Raw genomic sequence first — 19,798 nt, 5'->3', positions numbered from 1 at the left:
ATATCATTTATTGGGGGAGGTGGAGGGATGTGGGGGGGGAGACGAGACTTTTTCTGTTGCAAAAAGTGTAGTGGAAAACCATTCTGTTCATTTTCTGCACTCTTCCTTATTTACATAGTTACATAGAAACAGGAGTAGGCTGTTTAGCCCCACGAGTCTGTTCTGCCATTCAATTAGATTATGGCTGGTCTGTACCTCAATTCCATTTACCCACCTTTGTCCCATATATCGTAATATCCATACCTAACAAAAATCTATCAATCTCAGTCTTAAAAAATTTAATTTACCCAACATTCACAGCCTTTTGGGGTGAAAGTTCCAGATTTCCACCACCCTTTGTTTGAAAAGTGCTTCCTGATTTCACTCCTAAATGGCCTAGCTCTAATTTTAAGATTATGCCCTCTTGTTCTGGATTCCCCCACCAGAGAAAATAGCTTCTCTGTATCTACCCTTCAAATCCCTTAATTATTTTACATACCTCGATTAGATCACCCCTCAACCTTCTAAACTCAAAGAAATACAAACCAATTACGCAATAATCAAATGACCTCATAATTCAACCCAATAAATCCTTGTATCATTCTAGTGAATTTATGCTGTATCTCTTCCAAGGCCAATATGGCTTTCCTGAGATTCGGTGCCCAAAACTCCACATGGGGTCTAACCAAGGCTCCGTACAACCGAAGCATCATTTCCTCACTTTTGAATTCCAATCTGATTAAGACAAGGGCCTTTTTGATTTCTTTTTGTAGCAGTGCACTAGCCTTTAGTGATTTGTGTACATGGACTCCTAAATCCCTTTGCTCTATCACTGCTCCTAGTCTTTCACCAATATGGAAGTAATGGAGTTCATCAATTCTACTTCAATTCAATTAAGAGCTGTGTTCAGCAATAAATTAAGCAAAGGTGGAATTCCAACGGCTGGTTCACCGAGGCTTGGGTGTAATGACAGTGGTGCCTGGATAGGTCTGGAGGCGTCCTTCAGTACTTGCCAGCGAGGGTCTCCAGAATAATCGTGGTGTGCTGTGTCCTGCACAGCATATCGCAGCAGAGAGGTTTACAGGAGGAGGAGGACAAAGCCGCTCGTCAATCACCCTTTGTTAGCGACATCATTGAAGAGGAAGTTGAAGGTACGGCACCCATCGCCAGAACATCCGTGCAAATTGCTGCCTGAGATGCCCTCATCTCTCGGAGGTTCTCATAATAAAAGTCTCAAAATAAAGACATTGAGATACTCAGACTGCCTAGCACAACCATTACCAGCCACCACTCACCGCCCCCCCCACCACTTTGCACAAAACAGTCCTTCACCCTCGCATACACCCATTGCACATCCGCCCAATGGGTACCATCATGCATTGGCATTCATCATGAAGCAAATGAAACGGCGACTTAACACTTGGTGCACAATAATGGCCAAGACGTGGAAGTGGTGATAATCAATAAATTTCATTGTGCCAATATAAAAAAGAGTTTACAACATAACATTTCTTCAAACACCCTTGTGCATACCCTTGGTGAACTACAATTGCTTAAACTTACACTTTCTACTGCTTCTAAGTGATGCATCCACTATGGCCTCACCACTGTGGCCTCAGCAGAGGTAGTGGCAGTCTGTTCAGAACCCTGCCCTGACTGCTGAGGTTCTTTTGCCTACGACCTCTGGGTTTTGGAGCCCTTGAGGGCCCTCCAAAGAATGTTGCATCTGTGCAGGGGCAGACTCGGCCATTGGGAGAGGAGACAGCATTTCGGCTACTGGTTGAGGAGGGGGCAGCAGGTGAGAAGTGTGAGCGCTTTGAGCGGAGTTCCCACTTCCATGTCCCCTTTTGCCTTCATCCCTCTCCTGGATCAGCGCCACATCACTCCCACTACTCTGCTGGACACCAGGTTAGTGAACATATATGCCGCATTTTAGGGTCACTGATAAGGTATCTCGTCATCCTGTTTAAGGCGGCAGACATTTCCTGCGTACACTCATTTATGAGCCATGCTTGAAGCTCCACGGAGGCGACCACTCTCTTCATTGCAGGCATTCTCACGCTTACCTGTGACAACAATCCACTAGTGTTGGAACTGGACTTCTCCATCCTCTCCGCTATTGTTGAGAGTGTGCGTGGCATATTTTCCAGTACTTAGCAAAGGTGCAGCTGTACCTCAATAATTCTCATTCTCAACCCCCTGGGGCTCAGCATCTGTGTCCAGCTGAGCAGAACATGGAGAGGAATTGCGCCCTCCGAAGTGGACTCTCTACAGCTGCCCCTATGACCAGTATCTGCTCGTGTTCACTTGTGAGTTGTGAATCACCAGGTGACAACTCAACTAACTGGCTAACAGGTCCCACCAAAGTGTGAGTGTCTGCACTGGTGCATCGTTGTATGTCCTCTGACGGTGCACCCTCAGAAGGAATGAGGTCCTCTGAGGAATTGATGTCTTCCATTTCGCCACATTCTTCTTGTATGTGTGAAGGCAATATGAATTAGTCATGGCAAAGTAACAATCTTTCCAATCGCCATACTCAGGTCTCTAAGTTCAGTCATTGATGAAATAAAGTCACCATGTGTGTGAAAGATGTTTAAGTTGTGACATCTGCAGGTTCCCAGGCTCTTCATCTCCGATGGATAGGGATGCAGCTGTCCCACTTATCTCCATGGCCTCCTCCTCCGCATCTTTGAGCTGGACTATTTGTGGTGGTCCACCTCCAGTCCTCGCCCTCATCCTTGCGTTTTGCACTCTCTTCTTTGCAAGGGGTGAAAGAACAGACCTGTGAGTGACTGAAGGTGCCGTATTCACCCGATGGATATAGTGCTTTGGGTGAGGCAGACTATCATACAGATGCATCAGAGGGTAACTATCAGACAGGAGTTAGCGCATGAGCAAATACTGAACGCTGGTAGCATTTAAAGTAAGGAGAAATGGATACAATTAGTGTGCAACGCTGATTTAAAGTGATAGACACCATTTTGGCACTTAACACTCAACTCAACACACAGTCTTAACCACAACCACCTGAACGTGTCTTAGAGTGCCTGGAGGACCCTCATCAGCGCTATTTATAGGGACCGTGCAGGCTTTACAGGTTAGTGGCTGGATTATTGCTTCTGGCTCCTGATACATTTGTAACTGTTTTTGGAGGTCTTCCCACACTTGAATACTAGGACGCGGGGACATAGCCTAACATTTAGAGCCAGGACGTGCAGGAGTGAAGTTAGGAAACGCTTCTACACGCAAAGGGTGGGAGAAGTTTGGAACACTCTTCTGCAAACGGCAGTTGATGCTAGCTTAATTGTGAATTCTAAATCTGAGATTGATAGATTTCTATGAACCAAGGGTATTAAGGAATATGGGGCTAAGGCGGGTATATGGAGTTAGCTCACAGGTCCAGCATGATCTCATTGAATGGCGGAACAGGCTCGAGGGGCTAAATGCCACTGCCACTTGCTGCCTCCTGTTATGCGCTACCATCTTCTGCAAGAAAGCGGGTGATGTGCCTGTCATGATTGAATAGCTGCTAGTGTGTGTGGCCTGTGAGTTGTGGGTGGGTGGTTTGCAACAGTAGTAATGTGTAATGGTGAGAGGAAGCATCTGATTTGAAGAATTGAGTACTGATGGAAAGAGTTTGTTGGTATGTGGGTGATGGGGGTGTAGCGCGTGGAGCTGTGGATGCAGTTAGTGGTGCAGTTTTTTTTTATTATTCGTTCATGGGATGTGGGCGTCGCTGGCGAAGCTGGCATTTATTGCCCATCCCTAATTGCCCTTGAGAAGGTGGTGGTGAGCCGCCTTCTTGAACCGCTGCAGTCCGTGTGGTGACGGTTCTCCCACAGTGCTTTCAGGAAGGGAGTTCCAGGATTTTGACCCAGTGACGATGAAGGAACGGCGATATATTTCCAAGTCGGGATGGTGTGTGACTTGGAGGGGAACGTGCAGGTGGTGTTGTTCTCATGTGCCTGCTGCTCTTGTCCTTCTAGGTGGTAGAGGTCGCGGGTTTGGGAGGTGCTGTCGAAGAAGCCTTGGCGAGTTGTTGCAGTGCATCCTGTGGATGGTACACACTGCAGCCACAGTGCGCCGGTGGTGAAGAGAGTGAATGTTTAGGGTGGTGGATGGGGTGCCAATCAAGCGGGCTGCTTTGTCCTGAATGGTGTCGAGCTTCTTGAGTGTTGTTGGAGCTGCACTCATCCAGGCAAGTGGAGAGTATTCCATCACACTCCTGACTTGTGCCTTGTAGATGGTGGAAAGGCTTTGGGGAGTCAAGAGGTGAGTCACTCGCCGCAGAATACCCAGCCTCTGACCTGCTGTTGTAGCCACAGTATTTATATGGCTGGTCCAGTTAAGTTTCTGGTCAATGGTGACCCCCAGGATGTTGATGGTGGGGGATTCGGCAATGGTAATGCCGTTGCATGTCAAGGGGAGGTGGTTAGATCCTCTCTTGTTGGAAATGGTCATTGCCTGGCACTTGTCTGGCGCGAATGTTACTTGCCACTTATGAGCCCAAGCCTGGATGTTGTCTTGCTGCATGCGGGCTCGGACTGCTTCATTATCTGAGGGGTTGCGACTGGAACTGAACACTGTGCAATCATCAGCGAACATCCCCATTTCTGACCTTATGATGGAGGGAAGGTCATTGATGAAGCAGCTGAAGATGGTTGGGCCTAGGACACTGCCCTGAGGAACTCCTGCAGCAATGCCCTGGGGCTGAGATGATTGGCCTCCAACAACCACGACCATCTTCCTTTGTGCTAGGTATGACTCCAGCCACTGGAGAATTTTGCCCCTGATTCCCATTGACTTCAATTTTACTCGGGCTCCTTGGTGCCACACTCGGTCAAATGCTGCCTTGATGTCAAGGGCAGTCACTCTCACCTCACCTCTGGAATTCAGCTCTTTTGTCCATGTTTGGACCAAGGCTGTAATAAGGTCTGGAGCCGAATGATCCTGGCGGAACCCAAACTGAGCATCAGTGAGCAGGTTATTGGTGAGTAAGAGCCACTTGATAGCACTGTCGACAACACCTTCCATCACTTTGCTGATGATTGAGAGTAGACTGATGGGGCGGTAATTGGCCGGATTGGATTTGTCCTGCTTTTTGTGGACAGGACATACCTGGGCAATTTTCCACATTGTCGGATAGATACCAGTGTTGTAGCTGTACTGAAACAGTTTGCTAGAGGTGCAGCTAATTCTGGAGCACAAGTTTTCAGCACTACAGCCGGGATGTTGTCGGGGTCCATAGCCTTTGCTGTATCCATTGCACTCAGCCGTTTCTTGATATCACGTGGAGTGAATCGAATTGGCCGAAGACTGGCTTCTGTGATGGTGGGGATATCGGGAGGAGGCTGAGATGGATCATCTACTCGGCACTTCTGGCTGAAGGATGGTTGCAAACGCTTCAGCCTTGTCTTTTGCACTCACGTGCTGGACTCTGCCATCATTGAGGATGGGGATGTTTGCAGAGCCTCCTCCTCCCGTTAGTTGTTTAATTGTCCACCACCATTCACGACTGGATGTGGCAGGACTGCAGAGCTTGGATCTGATCCGTTGGTTGTGGAATCGCTTAGCTCTGTCTATAGCATGTTGCTTCCGCTGTTTAGCATGCATGTAGTCCTGAGTTGTAGCTTCACCAGGTTGGCACCTCACTTTTAGGTATGCCTGGTGCTGCTCCTGGCATGCTCTTCTACACTCCTCATTGAACCAGGGTTGATCCCCTGCCTTGTTGGTAATGGTAGAGTGAGGAATATGCCGGGCCATGAGGTTACAGATTGTGCTAGAATACAATTCTGCTGCTGCTGATGGCCCACAGCGCCTCATGGATGTCCAGTTTTGAGCTGCTAGATCTGTTCTGAATCTATCCCATTTAGCACGGTGGTAGTGCCACATGACACGTTGGATGGTGTCCTCAGTGCGAAGACAGGACTTCGTCTCCACGAGGACTGTGCGGTGGTAACTCCCACCAATACTGTCATGGACAGATGCATTTGCGACAGGTCGATTGGTGAGGACGAGGTCAAGTAAGTTTTTCCCTCGTGCTGGTTCGCTCACCACCTGCCGCAGGCCCAGTCTGGCAGCTATGTCCTTCAGGACTCGGCCAGCTCGGTCAGTAGTGGTGCTTCCAAGCCACTCTTGGTGATGGACATTAAAGTCCCCTACCCAGAGTACATTCTGTGCCCTTGCTACCCTCAGTGCTTCCTCCAAGTGGTGTTGAACATGGAGGAGGACTGATTTATCAGCTGAGGGAGGGCAGAAGGTGGTAATCAGCAGGAGGTTTCCTTGCCCATGTTTGACCTGATGCCATGAGATTTCATGGGGTCCAGAGTCAACGTTGAGGACTCCCAGGCCCACTCCCTCCTGACGGTATATCACTGTACTGCCACCTCTGGTCGGTCTGTCCTGCCGGTGGGACAGGACATACCCTGGGATGGTGATGGAAGAGTCTGGGATGTTGGCTGAAAGGTATGATTCTGTGAGTATGGCTATGTCAGGCTGTTGCTTGACTAGTCTCGGACAGCTCTCCCAATTTTGGCACAAGTCCCCAGTGACATTTTTACAACTGAGTGGCTTGCTAGGCCATTTCAGAGGGCGATTAAGAATCAACCACATTGTTGTGGGTCTGGAGTCACATATAGGCCAGACCGGGTAAGGACGGCAGGTTTCCTTCCCTAAAGGACACTAATGACAATTTTTACGACAGTCTGGTAGTTTCATAGCCACCATTACTGGTACGAGTTTTTTTATTCCAGATTTTATTTAATTAATTGAATTTAAATTCCCCAGCTGCCGTGGCAGGATTTGAACTCATGACTCCGGATTATTAGTCCAAGCCAGGATATAGGATGTCCCTCCTTCTGTCCACCTGTTGTACCAAGGCATTTGGTACATCAGCAGAGAACCTTGGTGCATGCATTCTCGCAGGCTTGGTATCAACTCCAATCGGCAGATCGGTGAGGTCTGGCATGCAGAATGGAGGATGTGGGATTTAGTAGTGCGCAACCTTTATTCAATGTTTTAACATTACTCATCAGTGTGTAAACATAAGAACGGGACCTGCATCTGTGTTTTACATGTACAATATCTGATCTCCGTGCAGACAGCAGACTTATTTTTAGCGAATAACGGGTATTGGCTACCTTTAAGAGATTTGAAGAGACATCCTCCCTTTAAGAGATTGAGGCTTCCCCATCTGGTGGAAAGTGCGAATTGCACTGAATCCACGTGCAAGGCCTGGATTTCAACGCAGATTGACGGTGAGTGGTGAAGCCGGACAAAGTTCTCGTCCTGCCTGTGCAGGGGCCAATGGGCGCGGGTTAATAGCAGATCACATTACTTACAATAATAGGCCCTATTGAATTTTTCCCCCTTTGTTCTCTATTTCTGATTTTGTTTTGGTACATTTTTGTTCAAACCATGAACTACTAAAGAGATCAGTATAGGAACACTGAGGAGTCTGTCAGTATGATTTTGTGAAGGAGCTGAACATGTACAGTTAACACGACAAGACTGCCAAAGCACTTCAACTTCGTGACCAGTTGCACTGATTTTAATTCAGCTACCTCACATTATCGACTTAAGAATCTCCTTGCAGCTTATAGCTCCGATCCAATTATCAATGTTCATTATTTAAGCAAAAAGGTTAAACTTAAAACACTAGCTGGGTTGGTGATGAGGTGAAAGTTGGCAAATAACATAAATGAAGACATCAACTTTGTAAAGGAAAGATACAGCTCATTGTTAAAGGAATACTAGGAACATAGGAATGTACAAGACTGGAGAACACCACTGCAGTCCATCTGGCCATTGTCTAGGAACCATGATACCCCACAATGTCTCTCACATCCATCTATCAAATTCTCTCCAGGTTCTCATCCAACTTTCTCTTGAATTTGCTGACACAATCAGCCCCCACCGTTTCCCTTGACGGTCCATTCCATTTATTCACCACCCTCTGTGTATAGTAATTAAATTTAAACTGTCTTGTCACCCTACCTCTTCTAATTTTGAGACCCCATGGGAAACTCAGAAAAAGTGTTAGTCATACCAAGATAATTGCATGTTCTTGAATTGAAACTGAAGTTAATTCCACTTTTTTTAATGCATCGATAGCAGTCCCACATAGAGTGAGCTGTGTAGCTTTAAAGTCTTCCTGCATTCATCTTCAGACCGTCATAGCCATGAAAAGTGTAAAAGGGCTTTTGTTAGGAGGGCGATATACTGTTTTAATGAGTTTTGTTTTTATTCCTTACCCAGCTCAATGCTCGAGTCACAGAACCAGTGCATTGGTGCCCCACACTCCCACATTATTCCATTTATAACACTTGGAAATTTGTGACATGAGACTGTCAAAGTGATAACAATATATGGAAGAGTCATTAGTGAGTGAAAAAAATAAAACAATTAAAGGAAATTTTTAACTTCACCTTAAAGAATTTGAGGTTACAGGGATAATATTTTGTGCCTTCCCTGGACCATTCTAATTATGCCATTATATTACTGTGAAAAACATACTCCACAACTCTTCCGCCTCCACCCCCCCCCTCAAAAAAACATGGAAAATAGGACACACCTTTAAAAGACAACGACAAAAAAAAACAGAAAGGCTTCTCAGAACTGCACCAGAAGTGTAATCAAATCCAGTGCTGTACTGGAACAAAGCAGACAGTATAAAGAACAACTGGCTAGAAATTGGGCCATGTAGCGCCCGTTGTTTTGGCGTCTTGGCTGTGCACACACATTTCCAGTGTGACGTGTGCCGGACGCCATCTTGGTATAGGTATGAGCACAAGTGCAAATACTGAACGCCGGCAGCATGTAAAGTAAGGAGAAAATGGATACAATCAGTGTGCAACGCTGATTTAAAGTGATAAATACCATTTTGGCACTTAACACTCAACTCAACGCACAGTCTTAACCACGATCATCTGAACACGTCTTAGAGTGCCTGGAGGACCCCCCGACCAGAACTATTTGGGGGACCATACAGGATTTACAGGTTAGTGGCTGGATTATTGTTTCTGCTGATGCATCTGTAACTGTTTTTGGAGGTCTCCTATTTTTGAATAATAGGACACAGGGCCAGGAGCAGCACCAGGCGTACCTAAAAATGAGGTGCCAACCTGGTGAAGCTACAACTCAGGACTACATGCATGCTAAACAGCGGAAGCAACATGCTATAGACAGAGCTAAGTGATTCCACAACCAACGGATCAGATCAAAGCTCTGCAGTCCTGCCACATCCAGTCGTGAATGGTGGTGGACAATTAAACAACTAACGGGAGGAGGAGGCTCTGCAAACATCCCCATCCTCAATGGTGGCGGAGTCCAGCACGTGAGTGCAAAAGACAAGGCTGAAGCGTTTGCAACCATCTTCAGCCAGAAGTGCCGAGTGGATGATCCATCTCAGCCTCCTCCCGATATCCCCACCATCACGGAAGCCAGTCTTCGGCCAATTCGATTCACTCCACGTGATATCAAGAAACGGCTGAGTGCACTGGATACAGCAAAGGCTATGGGCCCCGACAACATCCCAGCTGTGGAAAATTGCCCAGGTATGTCCTGTCCACAAAAAGCAGGACAAATCCAATCCGGCCAATTACCGCCCCATCAGTCTACTCTCAATCATCAGCAAAGTGATGGAAGGTGTCGTCGACAGTGCTATCAAGCGGCACTTACTCACCAATAACCTGCTCACCGATGCTCAGTTTGGGTTCCGCCAGGACCACTCGGCTCCAGACCTCATTACAGCCTTGGTCCAAACATGGACAAAAGCGCTGAATTCCAGAGGTGTGAGGTGAGAGTGACTGCCCTTGACATCAAGGCAGCATTTGACCAAGTGTGGCACCAAGGAGCCCTAGTAAAACTGAAGTCAATGGGAATCAGGGGGAAAACTCTCCAGTGGCTGGAGTCATACCTAGCACAAAGGAAGATGGTAGTGGTTGTTGGAGGCCAATCATCTCAGCCCCAGGGCATTGCTGCAGGAGTTCCTCAGGGCAGTGTCCTAGGCCCAACCATCTTCAGCTGCTTCATCAATGACCTTCCCTCCATCATAAGGTCAGAAATGGGGATGTTCGCTGATGACTGCACAGTGTTCAGTTCCATTTGCAACCCCTCAAATAATGAAGCAGTCCGAGCCCGCATGCAGCAAGACCTGGACAACATCCAGGCTTGGGCTGATAAGTGGCAAGTAACATTCGCGCCAGATAAGTGCCAGGCAATGACCATCTCCAACAAGAGAGGATCTAACCACCTCCCCTTGACATTCAACGGCATTACCATCGCCGAATCCCCCACCATCAACATCCTGGGGGTCACCATTGACCAGAAACTTAACTGGACCAGCCATATAAATACTGTGCCTACAAGAGCAGGTCAGAGGCTGGGTATTCTGCGGCGAGTGACTCACCTCCTGACTCCCCAAAGCCTTTCCACCATCTACAAGGCACAAGTCAGGAGTGTGATTGAATACTCTCCACTTGCCTGGATGAGTGCAGCTCCAACAACACTCAAGAAGCTCGACACCATCCAAGATAAAGCAGCCCGCTTGATTGGCACCCCATCCACCACCCTAAACATTCACTCCCTTCACCACCGGCGCACTGTGGCTGCAGTGTGCACTATCCACAGGATGCACTGCAACAACTCGCCAAGGCTTCTTCGACAGCACCTCCCAAACCCGCGACCTCTACCACCTAGAAGGTCAAGAGCAGCAGGCACATGGGAACAACACCACCTGCACGTTCCCCTCCAAGTCACACACCATTCCGACTTGGAAATATATCGCCGTTCCTTCATTGTCGCTGGGTCAAAATCCTGGAACTCCCTTCCTAACAGCACTGTGGGAGAACCGTCACCACACGGACTGCAGCGGTTCAAGAAGGCGGCTCACCACCACCTTCTCGAGGGCAATTAGGGATGGGCAATAAATGCTGGCCTTGCCAGCGACGCCCACATCCCGTGAACGAATAAAAAAAACCATTTAGAGCCAGGACATGCAGGAGTGAAGTTAGGAAATGCTTCTACACTCAAAGGGTGGGAGAAGTTTGGGATTCTCTTCCGCAAGTGGCAGCTGATGCTAGCTCAATTGTGAGTTCTAAATCTGAGATTGATAGATTTCTGTGAACCAAGGGTATTAAGGGATATGGAAGAGTCATTAGTGAGTGAAAAAAATAAAGCGGTGGGTATATGGAGGTCCAGCATGATCTTATTGAATAATGGAACAGGCTCGAGGGGCTAAATGCCACTGCCACTTGCTGCCTCCTGTTATGCGCCACCTTCTTCTGCAAGAAAGCAGGACGTGTGTCTGGGTGATGTGCCTGTCATATTGAATAGTGTGTGGGGCATGTGAGTTGTGGGTGGGCGGTTTGCAACAGTGGTAATGTGTAAGGGTGAGAAGAAGCATCTGATTTAAAGAATTGAGTACTGATGGAAAGAGTTTGTTGTGTGAGTGATGGGGTGTGTAGTTGGTAGGAGATGCCACTTGACAGTTGACCTCACCCAACTTGACCACTCGTGTCAAAGAATTGAGCTTCTTCCTGCACTGCATCCATGTTCGTGATGCTGTGCGCCTGGCATTGATTTCATCCACCGCTGCCTCCCACTGCCTTTTGGGCATATGTCTGGAGGGCCTCTTTCTCCGTCCCCCTCAGAGAGATGTAAAAGCCATAGAGTAGTGATGAAGGGGGACTTCAGCTATTGGGATTGGAATAGTAATAATAATGGGCAAAGAGGGGAGGAATTTTTGAAGTGTGTTCTGGAGAGCTTTCTTGACCAGTACATTTCCAGCCCAACGAGGAAGGAGGCATTGCTGGATTTGGTTCTGGGGAATGAGGTGGGCCAAGTGGAGCAAGTGTCAGTGGGGAACATTTAGGGAACAACAATCATAGTATCATAAGGTTTAGAATAGCTATGGAAAAGGACATGTACCACTTTAAAGTAAAAATACTCAATTGGAGGAGGGTCAATTTCAGTGGGATGAGAACAGATCTTGCACGGATAAATTGGAAACAAACAAGGGCAGGCAAAATTATAATTGAACAATGGGCGGCCTTTAAGTAGGAGATGGTTCAGGTACAGTCTAGGTACATTCCCATGAGGCAGAAAGGTAGGGCAACTAAAGCCAGAGCTCCCTGGATGACAAAAGAGATAGAGAGTAAGATGAAACAGAAAAAAGAGGTGTATGACAGATGTCAAGTTGATAACGCAAGTGAGAACCAGCTGAATATAGAAAGTTCAGAGGGGATGTGAAAAAGGAAATGAGGGGCAAAGAGAGAGTATGAGAATAAACTGGCGGCTAACATAAAAGGGAATCCAAAAGTTTTCTATAGGCATGTAAACAGTAAATGGGTAGTAAGAGGAGGGGTGGGGTCGATTAAACACCAAAAAGGAGATGGAGGCAGAGGGCATGGCTCAGGTACTAAATGAGTACTTTGCACCAGTCTTTACCGAGGAAGAAGATGCTGCCAGAGTCTCAGTAAAGGATGATGTAGTTGAGATACTGGATGGAAATTGATAAAATGGAGGTACTAGAAAGGCTAGCTGTACTTAAAATAGATGTCATCCGGTCCGGATGGGATGCATCCTAGGTTGCTGAGTGAAATAAGGTTGAAAATTGTGGAGGCACTGGCTATAATCTTATAAATCCTTAGATACGGGAATGGTGCCAGAGGACTGGAGAATTGCAAATGATACACCCTTGTTCAAAAAAGGATCTAAGGATAAACCCAGCAACTATAGGTCAGTCAGTTTAACCTTCGAGGCGGGGAAACTTTTAGAAACGATAATCCGGGACAGAATTAGCAGTGACTTGGACAAGTGTGGATTGATTAGGGAAGATCAGCATGGATTTTTTAAAGGCAAATCGTATTTAACTAACTTGACACAATTTTTTGATGAGGTAACAGAGAGGGTAGATGAGGGCAGTGCAGTTGATGTGGTGTATATGGACTTTCAAAAGGTGTTTGATAAAGTGCCACACAATAGCCTTGTCATCAAGATTGAAGTCCACAGAATAAAAGGGGCAGTAGCAGCAGGGATACAGAATTGGCTAAGTAACAGGAAGCAGAGAATAGTGGTGAACGGCTGTTTTTTGGACTGGAGGGAAGTATACAGTGGTGTTCCCCAGGGGTCAGTACTAGGACCACTTTTCTTGATATATATTAATGACTTGGACTTGGTTGTACAGGGCACAATTTCAAAATTTGCAGATGACACAAAACTTGGAAATGTAGTGAACAGTGAGGAGGATAGTGATAGACTTCAAGAGGATATAGACAGGCTGGTGGCATGGGCGGACACATGGCAGATGAAATTTAATGCAGAAAAATGCGAAGTGATACATTTCGGTTGGAAGAATGAGGAGAGGAAATATAAACTAAAGGGCACAATTCTAAAAGGGGCACAGGAACAGAGAGATCTGGGGATATATGTACACAAATCGTTGAAGGTGGCAGGGCAGGTTGAGAAAGCGGTTAAAAAAGCATATGGGATCCTTGGCTTTATAAGTAGAGACATAGGGTACTAAAGCAAGGAAGTCATGATGAACCTTTATAAAACACTGGTACGGCCACAATTGGAGTATTGTGTCCATTTCTGGGCACCGCACTTTAGGAAAGATGTGAAGTCCTTAGAGAGGGTGCAGAAGAGATTTACTAGAATGATTCCAGGGATGAGGGACTTTAATTACGTGGATAGACTGGAGAAGCTGGGGTTGTTCTTCTTGGAACAGAGAAGGTTGCGAGGAGATTTGATAGAGGTATTCGAAATCATGGACGTTCTAGACAGAGTAGATAGAGAGAAACTGTTTCCAATGACGGAAGGGTCAAGAACCAAAGGACATAGATTTAAGGTGATTGACAAAAGAACCAAAGGTGAGATGAGGAAAAACTTTTTACACAGTGAGTGGTTAGGATCTGGAATGCACTGCCAGAGTGGGTGGTGGAGGCAGATTTAATCATGGCCTTCAAAAGGAAACTGGATAAGTACTTGAAAGGAATATATTTGCAGGACTACGGGGATAGGGTGGGGGAGTGGAACTAGCTGGATTGCTCTTGCATAGAGCAGGCACGGACACGATGGCCCAAATGGTCTCCTTCTGTGCTGTAACCTTTCTATGATTCTATGATTAGCAAGTAACAGGTACTGGCCACCTTTGAGAGATTTTAAGAGACATCCTCCCTTCAGAGATTGGGGCTCCCCTTGCTGGTGCAAAGTGTGCATTTACTTTTCAACGCTGCTTTAAGGTAAGTACGGATGAATGTCTCGTCCTACCTGCGCAGGGGCCATCGGGTGTGGGTTAATAGCGGATCACACTGCCCCACCCAATATATATACTACTCTATATATTACATGCTATAATGACATATATAATCTAAGTAGTTTGGGAGAACTCTGCACGATTAATGACTACTCACAAGGCAGCTGTACAAATTTATATAACAGCATGGTACTGTATTGAAGGTTAAACCCAGAGCGATAGCCGGGTTAAATGTCACTGCAGAGGCAGATAGAAGAAGCAATTTAGTAGGTATTTAAGCTGACTGTGGGTTCAGAGATAAGATGGGTGAAACTGTCCTCTTTCTCTTTAGAGGAAATTAAAGCCCTGACTGCATCTTAAAAATATGTAAGGAGGTAATTAGCTTTACTACAAGTCAGTGCTGCTGCAGATCACATCAAAGCTTCCAGTAATAGGAAAGGCTGGAAGACTAAAACAGTCAGAAGAAAAGTGTGATGGTCAACCTTTAGTTCAGAAAGATTTTCTTTGTTCGTTCATGGGATGTGGGTGTCGCTGGCAAGGCCAGCATTCATTGCCCATCCCTAATTGCCCTTGAGAAGGTGGTGGTGAGCCGCTGCAGTCCGTGTGGTGAAGGTTGTCCCACAGTGCTGTTAGGTAGGGAGTTCCAGGATTTTGACCCAGCGACGATGGAGAAACGGCGATATATTTCCAAGTTGGGATGGTGTGTGACTTGGAGGGGAACGTGCAGGTGGTATTGTTCCCATGTGTCTGCTGCCCTTGTCCTTCTAGGTGGTAGAGGTCACGAAGAAGCCTTGGCGAGTTGCTGCAGTGCATCCTGTAGTTGCACTGCAGCCATGGTGCGCCGGTGGTGAAGGGAGTGAATGTTTAGGGTGGTGGATGGGGTGCCAATCAAGCGGGCTGCTTTGTCCTGGATGTTGTTGGAGCTGCACTCATCAAGGCAAGTGGAGAGTATTCCATCACACTCCTGACTTGTCCCTTGTAGAAAGGCTTTGGGGAGTCAGGAGGTGACTCACTCAAGAACAAACAAGAAAGAATGGATGAGGCTTATTATTTCCCCAGGTGTCTGAAGGATTTTAACACAGACATGCCAGTAGGAAATGTGTTGCTTCTTGCCCACAATGCAAGCCACTGCAGAAAATGTTATGCCATGTTTCCCTTACAGCACTGCTGCCAGTGAGAGTGTGTGAAGTTAAATGAGGCAGTCTGACTGCCTCCAGTGATCCAGAGAATCAGCTCAGTCGGTGTTTTCCTCCACCTTTCCATACTAGTTGAGGCAGCGGAGCAAGTGAAGCAATATAAAAAGATGCTTCTGGTGGCTGAGCTGGTTTCGGAGGATCTATTTTTTGAACCAGCACTGAACTGCCATCAGCTTCGTCTAACAGTGGAGATGAGAATAGCTCTGGCTGTGAATAAAATGCTACTTCTTTAGCCAAGGTCACCACACAAGGCAAAGGAGGTACTTGAAGCTTCACACAATTGTTCTGAAACTCTTCAGGGAGTTTTAGGTTGAAAAACTACAAGTTTGAAGCTAACTTTTATCTGTTTTATACACATTTTGTTTTTAAAAAAATAAACACTAGTTTGAGCTTACTCAGCTCAGTGGGCAAGTGACCCCTGCTGGAAACTGCACAGGTGTATGTCTGGTGAGCAGGATGAGGTTTGCCCACAATACCCTCTAAGGTCAACTGGCCTGCTGACATTTACTGTCCAAGCTCACACACGAAGGATGTTCACTTGGACGAGAATCGTGGGTAGCCGTGCAACTATACCCCATGAGAGTTTGTACCTACAAAAAAGAGAAGACAATTTGGAAGGGAAACGATAGATATTATAGTGAAGCACCATTTGCATCTCTTGATAAATGGTTTAATGGAGTTTGACTCAGTTTTTTTTGTATAAATAGATAATGAGATGCATGCACCCAGACTGACAATAATTGGTGTTTCTTTAATGTAATAAACTCTGTGCACTTATATTTGCACCTGTGATTCAAGAGGTCAGAATAATGAGGTTCAATTTATTGCCTGTATCCGCACTAAGGAAGAATGGCCTTTAATTAGGATCATTATTGGACCCATAAAACCAAATCATGCTAATCTTTATTAATGTAACTCAGAAGGTTGTTTAAGAGTCCTGTAAAGAATTGCCACACCAGTAAAGCTTTTATTTTGATGACATTTCAGAAACACTCTGATCTATTAATGAGCTGGGACTTGTCACTGGCCTCACCTCTGGTGCTATGTAGTCTGGGGTCCCACAAAAGGTTCGAGTTGTCACACCATTGAATATGTTCTCTTTACACATGCCGAAATCTGCAATTTTGATGTGCCCTTCTGCATCCAACATCACGTTATCCAGCTTTAAGTCTCTGCAAATGATTTAAATGTGGATTAAGTAAGGTAACAATCAGTGTGATTCTTCTGATTTTTTGAATGTAGATTATCCTACCCATAGCTGAGGATAAGCCCACTGTTCATTGGAGAACAAGGAGCAGGAGTTGCTGAGACAGTGTGCGCCCAGGAATTTTACACTCTGAAATCATATAAAGGTCACAACGATTTTCTCCCACTCCCACATTACATGAGTCACTAGCTACAAACTAGTGCCCCATCCTTGACAGAAACAACCTGCGATGCAGGTCATGGTTACACAATGAAAGAAACAACTAATCAAAATTGAATAATATAGAAACTTTTCAAATCAAAATTAAAAATAGTGGAGAAGGAGGGTGGGAGCAAGATATGAGGATAAACTTCAAAAATTGAAGACGACCATACTTTCTTGCTTGTATTTGAAGATTATGCCAGTCATGCAGAAAATGCGATGGACCACCTACAATCTGATGCTAAGGACTGGTGAGGTGAAAACAGTGCTTTTCTTTGAAGCTAAATCCAACAATAGCCTCTAATGGAGGTGAAGATTACTCCCATGGAATTCATACAAATGTTGTCTGCAACAATTTGATTTACACTGAGAACTGACCCTAGTTGCAGGAGGATAAGTTAAAAAGAATCACCTGGGACATGTTGAGGTAGAGTGGGTAGTGGTTATGTCACCGGACTAATAATTTAGAGAGTGTTCAAATCCCACCATGGCAGCTTGAGAATTTGAATTCAATTTTAAAAATTTGGAAATAAAAAGCTTTTATCAGAAAAAGTGACCATGAAGCGGTCGGATTGTCAGAAAAGGCCAACTGGTTCTCATTAATGATCTTTAAAGGAAGGAAACCTACCGTCTTTTCCCGTTCTGGCCTACATGTGACTCCAGTCCTACACCAACTTGGTTAACTGCCCTCTGGTGGCCAAGCATGCCCCTCAGTTGCATCAAACACGCAACTAAGGATGGGCAATAAATGCCAGCTGTGCCAGTGCTGCCCACATCTCCAAAATGAATTTTAAAATAGACAGTATTCCTTCATTCTCCTTCTCCCATCCCTTCTGAATCAGAAGAACCATTACATTACACATTATCAAACTCTAATGCCAACTTATAGGAGGCTTATAGGAGCCAGTAAGATCCCCAAGATCTCTAAATGTGTCATCAAACTGAATTAGAGTGAGTGTGCAGAGATGGTGAATGGTACCGATGATCATTCTGAAACCTATCCGACTCAATGTAGCTATAGGGCACATTATAGTAACAGCTGTTGATACTGAGGCAAATATATCCCAAGACTCAACAAGGAAGACATCCTTGTCTGAGGATACCTGATCTAATTCAAGCTGTGTGTGATCTAGCAGCTTCAGCTTGAACCAGTGTTTCAGATGAAAGTGCCCTTTGGATTGCAGGGCATGAAAACATGTTGACAACCTTCAACAGTGCTGTCCTTTATCAGTAGAACATTTCTGTACATTTAAAAGCAAAACATTATTTTTTGTTAAGATTTTCTTTCACTTTTCCCTTCCTTAGAACCCATCTGTATCAGTCACCAGACCCCAGCTAAGACAATTAGCAGGCAACCCGCTCAGGCTGCAGTCGCTCAGATAGGCGCCATCCTGATAACAGATGATCAGGAAAAGGTAGAACATTAGATTGAGCCTGCTGTTTTGCACACAAAGTTCCTGATCTCAGGAGGCAGGGCATGTGGGGAGAAATTCTGAGCAAAGGATGGGTAGTACCCCTTAGGAAGAACTGCAGGATACTATGCCACCTGTTTTCATTTACTTTTCCGTGTCCAGGGTTTCTTTATTGACATTATTTCACCAAACAGTAAGCTCATTTATGGCCATAAAGAAAGATCGATGTTATTGAGTAAGTAGTGAACTGTATTATTTTAAACCATACTTCTTTGCAACTGTGCATGTTGGGACAGTGAGCAGGCTTATTATCATTATCTGATCAAACATTGGCTCTCTTACCTGTAAACGATCCCTTTCTTATGCAAGAAGAATAGACCAATAGCAATTTCTGCTGCATAGAACCTAGAATTACAGAAAACAAACATCTATAGCAACCTGCAGTGAACAAACAGCCTTGAAATAGCCTCCAGATATTCAGAATTTTACATTTCAAATCTTTCAACTGAAACAGTAACACATTCATTCGTTACAGAATATTCCTTTTTAAGTTGCAGGAATCCTTTTATAATTCTACAAGTACTGTACGCTTTTAAACTGCCTACATAAACTACTGAAAGGGGAAGGATGGCCCAGTGATACAATGGCCCAATTTTTACTCCAAGACGGGAATGGAGTGTGCAAGGGCGGTAGCGGGCGACTGATTTTAAAGGCCATTTAAATAACGCTTCCAGGTTTCTCGGCCAAATCATGCATCTGTGAATGTGCTGCCCACCCACTGGACGCAATTTCCACTATTTAAAGGTGAAGTCCATCTTTTCAAGGGAGTCTGAGGGATAGGATTATATTGACTACAGATTACTGTCAAAAATCAGTAACATGGCTGGAAAGAGAGGGAAGGTGGCTCCCAGGTTCTCCATTGCTTTCCTGGAGGTCCTGCTAGATGTGGTGATGGCTAGGAGGGATGTGTTGTTCCACACGTGGGAAGAAGAAACCTGCTGCCACGCTGAAGTAGGCATGGTTTGAGGTGGCCGAGGAAGTGAGCAGTAGGAGCGTCACGCGAAGGTCCTGGATCCAATGCAGGAAACGTTTCAATGACCTGACCAGGTCAGGAAAGGTCAGTACACGTCCTTCTTTACCTATCTCCTTCCACTCCCTCTTGTCCCTCCTTGCACCTCGTAGAAGTGGTAGATCTAGGAATTCATCAGTTAAAAAGAGCACTTAGGGTTCATATTTGGGTGTTTCATTACTTGATTTGGAAATATTAGTTTTCTTGTGCATATTAAAACCTCTCACTTTTGTGTGCTCTCTGCTTTTAGGGAAAGTTCAGTGTCTGCCTTGTCATAATATCATAGATGTGGAAGTTGGTTCAATGTTTTCATGGTGACAAGTTGAACCATTGTGAAGCAATGGAGTCAAGGCTGCAGGACTGTTGTGCAAGGGGGTCTGGCCACATGAGTGGTAGGAGTAAGAGATCTCTAGGTGAAGTGATGCGCTATGAGTGCATCCCTTGCATCCCAGGCCGCAAGATGCTCCTCATGCCCTG

At 45.6% G+C, this 19,798-nt stretch overlaps 1 protein-coding gene across 2 annotated transcripts in view; it reads right to left on the bottom strand.

Annotated features, from left to right (window-relative positions):
• Window positions 1–19,798, bottom strand: part of prkcab (protein kinase C, alpha, b) — a 350,330-nt gene that overhangs the window by 42,759 nt on the left and 287,773 nt on the right. For both annotated transcript variants that reach the window (XM_068003889.1, XM_068003891.1), the window contains exons 12-13: window positions 18,595–18,657; window positions 16,466–16,604 (exon numbers count right to left, since the gene is read on the bottom strand). In XM_068003889.1, coding sequence (XP_067859990.1) covers window positions 16,466–16,604; window positions 18,595–18,657 — 202 coding nt within the window. The remainder of the gene's footprint in view (window positions 1–16,465; window positions 16,605–18,594; window positions 18,658–19,798) is intronic.

Source organism: Heptranchias perlo, chromosome 23 (genome assembly GCF_035084215.1).
Source record: "Heptranchias perlo isolate sHepPer1 chromosome 23, sHepPer1.hap1, whole genome shotgun sequence".
Taxonomy (NCBI): domain Eukaryota; kingdom Metazoa; phylum Chordata; class Chondrichthyes; order Hexanchiformes; family Hexanchidae; genus Heptranchias; species Heptranchias perlo.
The sequence above is the reverse complement of the archived record's forward strand: the minus strand, read 5'-3'. Positions and strand labels throughout refer to the sequence as shown.